We start from the raw sequence: 12,873 nt of genomic DNA on the forward strand, positions 1-12,873 counted from the left end.
GAAGAGACCCTTTGGCCCACAACGTCTGTGTTGAACATCATGCCAAGACCATCTCTAATAAAAAGAAAAGACACAAAGTACTGGAGTAACTCAGCAGGTCTGGCAGCATCTCTGGCGAAAAAGGATGGGTGACGTTTTGGGTTGGGACCTTTCTTCAGACTGAAAGTATAGGGGAGGGAACTGGAGGGAAGAAAAGGAAAAAGGAACTGCAGATGCTGGTTTATACCAAAGATAGACACAAAATGCTGGAGTAACGCCGCAGGTCAGACAGCATCTCTGGAAAACATGGATAGGTGATGTTTCAGGCCAGGCCCTTCTTCCGACTTATCTACAGTATCTGCACATAATCCGTATCCCACCATTCCCTGCATGCCTCTATGATTATCCAAAAGTCTCTTAAATGCCACTAAAGTATCTGCCTCAGCAGCACATTCCAGGCACAATCCCTCTCTATATCTACACTGTTATGGGTCATGCCATTAATTTTATATTTTCCACATACACAACCTCCCAAAGTGCAATACCTCACACTTTCTCAGATTAAACTCTATGCTATTTCTCCGCCAATTTCTGTAGCTGATCTTTGTCCCGCTGTATACTTTGACAGCCTTCTTCATAGTCATAGGTTCGTAAGTGATAGGAGCAGAATTAGGCCATTCGGCCCAACAAGTCTACGCCATTTAATTATGGCTGATCTATCCCTCCTTCCTAACCCCATGCTCCCTTCTCCTCATAACCTCTGACTCCCGCACTATTCAAGAATCTATCTATCTCTGCCTTAAAAATATCCATTGACTTGGCCTCCACAGCCTTCAATGGCAATTAATTCCACAGATTCACCACCCTCTGACTAAAGAAATTCCTCCTCTTCTCCTTCTTAAAGAAATGTCTTTTAATTCTGAGGCTATGACCTCTGGTCATAGACTCTCCCACTAGTGGAAACATCCTCTCTACCCAAGCCTTTCACTATTCGGTAAGTTTCTATGAGGTGTCCCCTCATCCTTTTAAACTCAACCATGACCCCAGCAATCTTGGTGTCATCTGCAAACCTAGTAACCAACCCATCTATGTTTACATCTGCAGACAGCAGAGGTCCCAGCACAGATCCCAGGATCACAGTAGTCCTCTCTTTGTCACCAAGAGACATGATATTCCAGATTTATTTACCTCTTTTAACATTTATTGTTCAAGGTGTGACTTTGGTTTTCCAGCAGGTAATTTCATATATTATGCAGGAATATTCATGTGATTGGGCATCAAGAGTGTCTTATTGTCACATGTCCCAAACAGAACAATGAAATTCTTAATTGCAGCAGCACAACAGAATACGTAAACAAAGTAGTAAACATTGTAAACACATAGGGCAGTGGAGGCCAAATCACTGGATGGATTTAAGAGAGAGTTAGATAGAGCTCTAGGGGCTGGTGGAATCAAGGGATATGGGGAGAAGGCAGGCACGGGTTATTGATTGGGAACAATCAGCCATGATCACAATGAATGGTGGTGCTGGCTCGAAGGGCCGAATGGCCTCCTCCTGCACCCATTTTCTATGTTTCTATGTTTCTAAGTACGCTGCAAACATAATAAACAAAAAAACGTTCAGTATATATAGTATGTAGTATGAGGGTGTGTGGGTCTATGCTGCATGTATGGCAATATCTGATATACTGTTTAGTTTAGTTTGGAGATACGGCATGGAAACAGGCTCTTTGGCCCACTGTCTACACACACCATTAATCACCTAGTGTGTAGCTTAGAACTAATGTATGGGTGATCACTGATTGGCGCGGACCCGATGGGTCGAAGGGCCCGTTTCCGTGCTGTAGCTCTAAACTAATCTAAGGTTTCCCCCATTTTGTATACAAAAGCTGTGCAGCTTTAAACAAAAGGTAGTCAATTTAGAGACTTGCTTGGGTGCCGTATTGAAAACCGCCTCCACAGCTGTCTAGAACATTGTTGTCAGATTCTAAAGGTCTTTTTCATCAGTGCTCCAGTGAGACATGGATCCCCTACAGCTCTGCTTTACCTCTGCGTCTGGGCTTCTGTAAGGAATCGTCTGGGTTTCTCTACTCTGCAAGTATCCAGCACCTGCGGGATTATGAGCAGATGCAGATGGTGAAGCAAGCACAGATATAACGGGCTCCCTATCTGTGGATGCATTTGCAAGGAGTGGAAGCCTTGTTTTGCTGCAATGGGCGCAGCCTGTAGATATTAGTGATGCAGCATGGAAACAGGTCCTTCGGCCCACCGAGTCCATACTGATCCTCAATCTTCTTTTTCTGTGTAGGAAGGAACTGCAGATGCTGGTTTACACTGAAGATAGACACCAAATGCTGGAGTAACTCAGCAGGTCAGGCAGCATCTCTGGAGAAAAGGAATAGGTGACATTTCGGGTCAAGACCTTTCTTCAGACCAGAAACGTCACCTGTTACTTTTCTCCAGAGATGCTGCCTGACCTGCTGAGTTACTCCAGAATTTGTTGTCAATCCTCTTCTTCTACCTATCTTCTGTCTATCTGACCATCGATCACGAATTCGAATACACTAGTTCTATGCTTTTCTAGTTTTGAATCCGCTCCCTACACACTAGGGGCAATTTACAGAGGGCCAATTAACCTACAAACCCGCACTCTTTCGAATGCGGGAGGAAACCGGAGCACCCAGACGAAACACACGCAGTAACAGGGAGAACGTGCAAACTCCATATCAAAAGCATCCGAGGTCAGGATCGAAAACACATCTCTGGTGCTGTAATGGGTACAACCTGCCCCCACCAGCCCCACTCTCTAGTGGAAACCCAGTGATTTAGGAAACATCCCACATCTCTTCTCTCTTACCTTAAGTGCTTAAACAGACTGACCTCTTTTGCAGTCAACAAATGAATGCAACAAATGAATGAAACAAAAGACATTACTTGGAAGCATAATTTAATGTAAACATCAATGAACCACGTGCCAAAAGATGTGAAATCTCCACATACAAATCAATCACAAATTATTCCTGCAAAATTTTGTAATGAGACTATGACTCTGTTCCAAATGATCTTTAATTGCCTAGAGAGAATTAGATTAATTTTTAGCAGATTGAAAAATATTAATTATGATGTGTGAGGTGCCTAATTAGAACTTTAGACTTTCATGGTCTCTTTGAAGAGAATGAACGCAAGCTGCAATGCACCATGACTGTAGCACTTGCTCGTGCTGCAGCCTCGTTCCTCTGACTAACCTTTACGTCGGTTTTGCATATCACACCCTGTGAGTCGTTTCCATGGCCTTCACCATCCTCACAGCCATCTGTGCTGCTCCAGTTCGGGACTCTTGTTCATCAGCGGGTTCCTTCACAGCACTTATGGCCGGGGTTGCCAACTCTACTTTCATGACTTAGTCAACACAAAAATGCTGCAGTAACTCACCTATTCCTTTCTCCTTTCTCCTGAGATGCTGCCTCACCCGCTGAGTTACTCCAGCATTTTGTGTCTATCTTCGGTGTAAACCAGCATCTGCAGTTCCTTCCTACACACTTAGTTTACTTTAGAGATAAAGCATGGAACATACTCCAAGAACAGATGGTGATATTGGTTGAGTAGAGTTGAGAGTGTGGGGAAGATTAACAAAGGGTACAGCAAGATTATAGATCAATTGGAAATTTGGTGGAAAAATGGCAGATCGGGATCTTTTGGATGTTTATTGGGGGAGGGCAGTTCTGATGCTGGGTCTGACCTGAAACATTGAATAATCTCCCCATCCTCCCACGGATGCTGCTCAACCTGATGGGTTTCTCCAGCAGTTTTGTATTCGATTCCAGATTCCCAATGATTCAATTATACTTTATTGTCATATGTACCCACGTACAGTGAAATTCTTTGTTCCTCAGACTATCTTTAATTGGACTTTGCTTGCACAAAACGTTATTCCCTTTACCCTGTACCCTGTACCCGTACACTGTGGGCGTCTAGATTGGAATCATGTATAGTCTTTTCGGTGACTGGATAGCATGCAACAAAAATGCTTTTCACTGACTATAATACACTAAACTAAACTAAACAAGACACTAAGTACGCAAAGTTACAAAAGTACATATCAGAGTCCCGATGGGACCTCGTTGCTCTTAGTGGCCCCCCCACTCCCTCTTTGATTTCGGCGGCATCTCTCCCCCCCCCCCCCCCCTCACCACTCCTTGTTCTTGGTGCCCCCACCCTTCCCGATCCCTCCTTGTTCTCAGCGTCCACCCCCCCACACAGGTCACTCCATGTTCTTGGAGGCACCCCCTCCCCCCCACTGGGTCCCACGTCTGCAGTGTCTTGTGCCTCCGTGATTCAATCTCAGTGCAGCTCAAACAACGTGACAACATCACCCAAACCTCCCCCGCTCTTTCTCATCACAATGCTGCACATCATCTCCAAGAGCTTTTTGCTGATGCGTGCTAATCCACAGACCATATGTTCAACCCACATCATCTCCACTTCATACTCAAGGTCACTCTAATTTCAGTCAGCGGGCTGATGTGGACCGACTGCCAGTTTAAGCAGCCCTTGTTAGCTCAGCACCAAATTGTTGTTGACCATTTCAGTGATGCATTGGAGCTCTGCGCTCAAACATCTGCAAGAACAGAGAGCATAGGACAGTACAGCACATGAACAGGCCCTTTGGCCCACAATGTTTGTGCTGAACATGATGCCAAGTTAAACTGATCTCATCTGCCTGTACAAGATCCATATCTGTCCATATCCTGCACTTCCATGTGCCCATCTAAAAGTCTCTTAAACACCACTATCGTTCTGCCTCCACCACCATCCCTGGCAATGCGTTACAGGCCCCCACATCTCTTTGTGTAAAAAACTTGCCCTGCACATCTCCATTAAACTTTCCCCCTTCTCACATAAAAGCCATGCCCTCTAGTGTTGGACATTTCCACCTTGGGGAAAAAATGTCTAACCGTCTACCCTATTTAAGCCTCTTACTTCTATCGAGTCTCCCCTCAACCGATTTTCCCGAAAAAACAATCCAGCTCTGTCTAACCTATCCCTGTAGCTGAAAGCCTCTAATTCAAGCAGCATTCTGGTAAGAAAATGCACACTTCCTGATTCAGGGACAGTTTCCTTCCAGCTGTTTTCAGGCAACTGAACCGTCCTCTCACCAACTAGAGAACGGCCCTGACCTCCCATCTACCTCATTGGAGGCCTTTGAACTATGATTAATTGGACTTTACTGGACTTAAAACGTTATTCCCCTTTTGATGGGTTGATTGTAAACATGTACATTCTTTTCACTGACTGAATAGCACGCAACATAAAAGCTTTTCACTGTGCCTCAGCACATGTGATAATAACAAACTAAACTAGTTCCTATTAGTCCAGTGCTCAATCTTTGTGTCTGTGATGGTAGTTGTCACTAACTTCTCCATGTTAAACTGGCATTAACATTACTGCAACAATAAAATCAGCATCTTACCAGAAAATACACTGGGAATCTTCGACAAAAAACTTTTGACTGTCCGGATTGGAATGCCATTTTTCTCTTCTTGCATTCGTGCGATGACATCTTCCATCTGCAACAAAATGAGAAGGAGTGATAGTTGTGCTATCCATTCCTTGTGCAATATTAAAATGAATTTTGAATCAGCATTATTTTCTTGTTCATTAAAGAAAGGAATTGGCGTGCCGTCTCCATGTGAATTAACTTTATATTTGTTTCAAGGAACAGCAAGAAAAACCATGGAGTAATTAACAAAAATGTTTCATTTATTATCTACAGGGGGACAAAAAACAAATAAAAACAAATATTTTTGGTCCTTTCGCAACTTGGAACTGCTTTAACATTATTTTTAAAGTCCCCAAAATGTGTATCACTTTGAAAAACAAATGCCTGACTGAGTATTCACTGTTACATACATTTCTGCTTTGCTCGTTATATATGGTTCTGGATGTACTTTTTGATGTAACACGATGATATTTTTTTTGTGGTCAGGTCAGATATTCCAGCAGCAAACTTTAAGGTAGCATCCAGGAAATGATAAAGTTGTAAGCAAGGGATCTGTGAGAACCAGGGAATTTAATGAACTCTATTTGTTTGAACTACAGCACTGGGCCCGATGCTTGCCAACACTGGGCTTCTTCTGTTCAACACCAGGAATGACTGACATTCTGTTTGCTTGCGTTCAGAGATTTATGGAAGCCAGTTACGTAGGTCTTCAGCCTTTCTGGAGCCAGCTTTTGCAAGTTGCTATGATGATCTGCCCTTTTGGTGTCTTTAATGATGTGTAACTCAACAGTCACTCGTCGTTCAGCCTGTCTGGAGCCGGTTTTATTCTTTTATATAAAGCATTTGTTTATCTTACCTATTTTTAAATACGTCTCAAATCTTTATTCTGAAACTCACTCCAAGTCAAATAACCTGCTTATTTATGAAAATTGTCAAATTGCTTTGGCAACTTCCAACACTGAACAAAAAGATCCTGCTTAAACATTGAGAAGACCAAGGCCATTGTCATCAACCCTACAATAAATTCTATTCCCTAACAGTCAACTCAAAACTTATGTAGAAACAAGGAACTGCAGATGCTGATTAATATACAAAATAACTCAAAGTGCTGGAGTAACTTATCAGATCAGGCAGCATCTCTGAGGAACATGGATAGGTGATGTCTCGGGTCGAGAACATTTTTCAGACTGATTGTAGGGGGTGGGTGGGAGGGGAGAGAAGAAAGCTGGAAAAGGGAAGAGGCAGGACAAAGGGTGGCAAGTAATAAATCAACACAGGCGAGGGGGGGGTGGATTTGATAGCGTGATGGTGAAACAAAGGTCAGAGATAAGAGCAGAAGCTGTGAGTGGGTTTGCAAAGTTATGTATTGCGATGCCATTCTCCTGCCTTCTCCCCATAACACCTGACACTCTTACTAATCATGAATGTGTCAATCTCTGCCTTAAAAATACCCATTGACTTGGCCTTCACATCCATCCGTGACAATAAATTCCGCAGATTCACCACCCTCTGACTAAAGAAATTCCCCCTCATCTCCTTTCTGGAGGTGCAAAAGGTACGAACTTCAGTGGTCAGCCCTGTGCGTGCCCGCTGACATCCATTCCCAGTTAGTCAACTTTAAAATTGTCGGCTTGGTTTTTCAAGTCTACCCATGGTCTCACGTTTCCCTGTTGATAATCTTTTTCAGCCCCACAACTTAGTGAGAAATCCGTGCTTTTCCAACTCTCTTCTTGAGCATTCCTGAATTACGTCCCTCCATCGATGGTGGTCTCGCTATCAAGCTGACAAAGTTCTATCAAGGCACCCAGTTCCTTCCTGCTCCTCTACCTTCTCCATCTGCCAACCAACCCATACTTCAGTTCCCCCATTTTTATTTCCCCACCGCCATTCCCACCATCTCTCCCTCCTCTATCACTCCAATCCTTCCCTCCTTACCAGATTCCGCCATTTGCTTCACTTTTTCTTCTCCTCCTACCTGGATCCAACTATCACTTGCCTGTTTAGTTCATAGTTTAGTTTAGCGATACAGCGTGGGTACAGGTCCTTCGGCCCACCGGGTCCGCGCCGACCAGCAATCCCCGCACATTAACACTATCCTACACCCACTAGGGACAATTCTTACATTTACCAAGCCAATTTACCTACTAACCTGTACATTTTTGGAGTGTGGGAGGAAACCGAAGATCTTGGAGAAAACCCACACAGGTCAAGGGGAGAACGTACAAACTCCGTACAGACAGCACCCGTAGTCGGGATTGAACCCGGGTGTCCGGTGCTGCATTTGCTGTAAGGCAGCAACTCTACCGCCTGTGCTCAACCCTTTCCCCTCATCTCTCTCAACCACCTATCTCCCCTCTACTCCAAAAGTCTGAAGAAGGGTTCTGACCTGAAACGTCTTTTGCTCATTTCTCTCCACAGATACCACCAGACCAGATCAACAAGCAGGTAATCGAGAACCAGAGGTCATAGGGTTAAGGTGAGGGGGAGGTAAATTTACTAGGTAACTGAGGGGTAACTTTTTTTTACACAAAGTGTGGTAGGTATATGGAACGAGCTGCCAGAGGAGGTAGTTGAGGCAAGTGCTATCACAACATTTGGACAGGTTAGGTTTAGAAGGATATGGCAGGTGAGATTACCGTAAATGGGGCATGTTGGTCTAAACTTTTTAATCCTTTATTTCTTTCACGGGGACTCAACACTTTACATTTGAGGGCCTTCGGGTTCCTCCATGTTTCAACAAAGTAAAAGCTATTATTGACTAACATAGCAGAAAGTATCGCAGGAATAAGCCCACTTATTAAAAAGCGGGGTTACACTAAAGGTGGGGGGGACCTGGTGAGAATGAAGGGGAACCATGGGGGCACTGTGAACGATGGGGGAGTCCATAGTGGGGATGGGGGGTGGGGGGGCGCTGAGAACAAAGGAGGAATCTGGCAGGGTGAGAAAGGGAATGAAGGGGAGACCCAGCGGGGAGCCACCGAAAATGAAGGGGTGACTCGGCAGAGGGGGGACTGAGTATGAGGGGTGACTCGGCAGAGGGGGCACTGAGAATGAAGGGGGAACCTGGCAGAGGGGGGACTGAGAACAAAGGGGGGTTGGCGGGGGGCTGCTTGCGGCCACGTGCAGCGGCAGGCAGAGGATAGAACTGCTCGGTGGACATTTGTAACTTTGTCTGTGCCAGAAACGTGACAACAGTTGTGTGCTGCCTGGGTGAGGTCTGCATGTACGATTTTACCGGGTTGAATGCAAAACACTGCACCTCGGCACATGTGACAATAAATTATCATCGATTTGAATTAAATCATTAAATCACAAAAACAAAATGCCTTGAAATAGTGCCGGTGTACCTACAAGGTTTTTCACTCAGAGCGCACATTTTAGCGCAGATTCCATCTGAACAAAGGTTCAGACTGAGTCTTTTACTAGTCCCCAAGCAACTGCAGCATTATGCAAGGAAAACAAGGTCAAGAATAATAGCTTCATACATTTATGTAGCACTGCTCTGATTGTTATTTCAACATTGCATTAACCTCCCCAATCTTTGTCGAGGTAAGCGTGCCCTGCCAGTGACAATTCTAATCAGATTTTCATTGATAATAAAACTGATATTAACTGCAAGAGACAAGAGTATTTACTGCAGCGTGTAACCCTATCAAACAGCCATTTTACTGGAGTTTTAGTACAAGCTGTTGGAGGAATTCAGCCAACTTGAAATCTTCAAAACGATTTTTTTAGGCAATCCTCTGGTTTCGGTGACTAGTTTCCACTTAGCGGCTTGTCGGGCCATACAGTCATAGAGCTATACAGCACAGAAACCGGCCCTTCAGCCCACCTTGTCCATGCTGTCCAAAATGGTATACTGGGCTAGTCCCATTTGCCTGCATTTGGCCCATAACACTCTCAAACCATCTATTTCCATAGGTAGGTACAAATGTCTTTTAAAGTGATAATTAGTTTCTTTGGTAGTTCATTCCAGATACGAACTACCCTCTGAGAGAAAAATGTTGTCCCTGAGGTCCCTCTTAAATATTTATACTCTCATCTTAATTTATGCCCTCTAATCCATTATCTTTAGAATCCACCACCCTGGGAAAAATGATGTGAGTGTTGATTTCATCCATGCCCCTTGTGATCTTTACACCTCAATATGGTCAACCATGCTCCAAAGAAGAGTTCCAACCTGTCCAACCTCTCCCTAGAAATGCATCCTGCAAGCCCGGGTAACGTCCTAGTGAATCTCTTCTACACTCTTTCCAACTTAATGCTATCCTGCATACACCTGGGCCGACCAGAACTGCACACAATACTCCAAGTGTGTTCTCACCAACGACTTGTACAGCTGCATCATGGTGTGCCAATGTTTGTACTCAATACCTTTCCCAATGAAGGCAAGCATGCCAAATGTCTTCTTCATCACACTCTTCATCTGACTCATACATTTCAGGGAAACATGCAGATGTGCTCCCAAAGTCCCAGCTCCCTGTGCTCTCTGTTATGCAACACTCTCCAGGACTCCACCATCTTGCGACCTGTCCTGGTTTGACATAGCAAAGTGCAACACCTCATTGATTGGTGAGATAATTGATGAGGCCAATGCAGGGAACAGCAAAATTCTTCCAAAGATGGGGCAGAGGGGTGTCTGATAGTGCAGTAGAAAGGTGTGCTCCTTCCACTATGTATGCATGGACTCAACATCATCACGAATGTTCCCAATAAACACATTTCCCAAAAGAAAATCAGCAATACTGTCATTTCGCTATCTATCATTCTCATAAAAAATTGTCAAATATTGTGAAAAATCTATTCCCTCGTGTAATACTATTCAGAGCACTGGATACAGCTGTCTTTTGTAGATAATCTTACTATGATGTAGATATTCTATTGTTAAACTATAAATTCACATTTTTGGGAATGGTTTACCACAACAAAAGAAACGACAGAGCTTGAAAGCCGCTAACATTAAACATAGAGGAGTTTCATTATTATGTAAGGGAATTCAAGACATGAGGGACTGCAGATGCTGAAGTCAGGAGCTACAGTAAATACAAAGTGATGGTGGGAACTCAATCTGAAGAATTGTCCCGATCAGAAACGTTGCCTATCCATTTCCTCCACAGATGTTTAGTTTAGTTAAATTTAGTTTAGTTGAGTTTAATTTAGTGTATTATTATTGTCACACGCACCGAGGTTCAATGACAAGCTTTTCAGTTGCGTGCTACCCAGACTGCAAAAAGACTATACATGATTACAATCCAGCTGTCCACAGTGTACAGATACAGGATAAAAGGTATAACATTTAGAGTAAGATAAAGTCTAGTAAAGTCCAATTAATGATAGTTTGAAGGTCTCCAATGAGGTGGATGGGAGGTCAAGATCACTTCCTAGTTGATGAGAGGACGGTTCAGTTTCCTGATAACTGCTAGGAAGAAACTGTCCCCCAATCTGGAGGCGCGCATTTTCACACTTCAATAACTCTTATCTGATGGCAAAGGGGAAAAGTGGGAGTGACCAGGAAGACTGGTCCTTGATTAGGCTGGTGGTGTAGGTGGAGTCAAAGGAAGGGAGATAAACACAAAATGCTGGAGTAACTCAACAGGTCAGGCAGCATCTGTGGGGAAAAGGAACATGTGATGTTTCAGGTCGGGACCCTTCTTCAGGCCTTCCCTTCAATGGAAGGTAGATTGGTTTGCATGGTGGCTTGGGCTGCGTCCACAACTCGTCCACACTCGTTAGCATGGTCAATCTGAACATGAATGAACGCAACTGAACAGGGCAAAATTAGCTGTGCCTGAAAATAACACTATGCTCAAAGCTGTGACAGTTGCTCTTAGCTATGATAGCTGCTCAACGGGATCTGGCCGTGTTTGTTTCGACAGCACTACCTGAAGTGCTCGGCCCCTGACACGACAAAAGTAGCAACTCCGATCTCTTTAATCAGCCTTCCTACACACGTTTCACCTGTTCCTCCGTTTTGCTAGCACACACATGATCAATTGATCCACGAGTAAAACACTGTTCATACCTCTTATCTTTGGGAGCTAATTATTTTTATGGCACGCTTGTGATTTTTAAAATATATTTAAAAGGAGACAGAAAGTCATGCGGCTTTAATGATTTTAACAGCTGCATGGTGCCATTCTGCTCATTAATGCCACAGCATGCACAATGCAATTAGTGGTTGCTGAATACATGCATTTATCAGCAAAGTAGGAGGCAAAGAGTCTTAAAGCCGAAGGGCCCATAATGACATTCAATCAATTTCCAATTCACACCTCACACCCATTTACATTGTAAATGTTAAAGCAAGAAAACCTCAAATAGGCACAAGGACAATGACACAGGTCCAAGATCTGTAGGCAACAGAGTGGCGTAGCGGTAGAGTTGCTATCTTACAGTGCCAGATACCCAGGTATGATCCTGACCATGGGTGCTGTCTATACGGAGTTTATACATTCTCCCTGCAACCACGTGGGTTTTCTCCAGGTGCTCCGGTTTCCTCCCACACTCCAAAGGCATACAGGTTTGTAGGTTAATTGGCTTCTGTAAATTATAAATTGTCCCTAGTGTGTAGGATAGTGCTAAAGTATAGGTGATCGCTGGTCAGCATGGACTTGGTGGGCCGAAGGGTCTGTTTCCACGATGTATCTTTAAACTCCAAAGTAAGGACGATGATAGAATGTAGAAACAAAGAACTGCAGAAGCTGGTTAATATGCAAAAGGACACAAAGAGCTGGAGTAACTCAGTGGGTCAGGTAGCATCTCTGGTGAACATGGAACATGGATGGATTTCTTCAGACTGATTGTAGTGGGAGAAGAAAGCTGGAAAAGTGGAGAGGCAAGACAAAGTATGGCAGACAATAGGTCGATGCAGGGGAGGGGAATTTTTATGACAAGTAGATGGATGGTCACCTTGGCCCTTGGCCCCCGCCCCCCCCCCCCTCCCTTTCCTTTCCCTATGTCCCACCTGCACTCCCATCTATTTCTCCCCTCCTCCACCAATTTCCTCCTACTGTTTTCACAATCCACAACTCTTCAAACCTTCTCACAACTATAGTTCCTATCTCTAGCCTTTGTTCCAACCATCTGCCTTTCAAAATTCCTCCTTCACCTGTGTCGACCTATTACCTGCCACACTTTGCCCTGCGTCTCCCCTTTTCCAACTTTCTTCAACCCATCTACAATCAGTCTGAAGAGGGGTCTCGACCTAAAACGTCTCCTATTCATGTCCTCCAGAGATCCAGTGGTGTAAGGCATCAACCCTACCGCTGCTCCACTGTGCTCCTCCTCGTGATGTTGCGATCATGAGGAAAAACACCATCTGTGGAGGGAAATGGACAGGTCGGGGCCCTTCTTGGGTCCCAACATAAAATATTGTCTGTCTATTTTGCCTGGCC

General features: G+C 44.2%; 1 protein-coding gene across 1 annotated transcript in view; it reads right to left on the bottom strand.

The window, feature by feature from the left end:
* Positions 1 to 12,873, bottom strand: part of rgs7 (regulator of G protein signaling 7) — a 301,511-nt gene that overhangs the window by 118,240 nt on the left and 170,398 nt on the right. Inside the window, exon 3 of the mRNA XM_033025461.1 lies at positions 5,450 to 5,546. Coding sequence (XP_032881352.1) covers positions 5,450 to 5,546 — 97 coding nt within the window. The remainder of the gene's footprint in view (positions 1 to 5,449; positions 5,547 to 12,873) is intronic.

The sequence above is a fragment of the Amblyraja radiata genome, chromosome 8 (genome assembly GCF_010909765.2).
Source record: "Amblyraja radiata isolate CabotCenter1 chromosome 8, sAmbRad1.1.pri, whole genome shotgun sequence".
NCBI lineage: Eukaryota > Metazoa > Chordata > Chondrichthyes > Rajiformes > Rajidae > Amblyraja > Amblyraja radiata.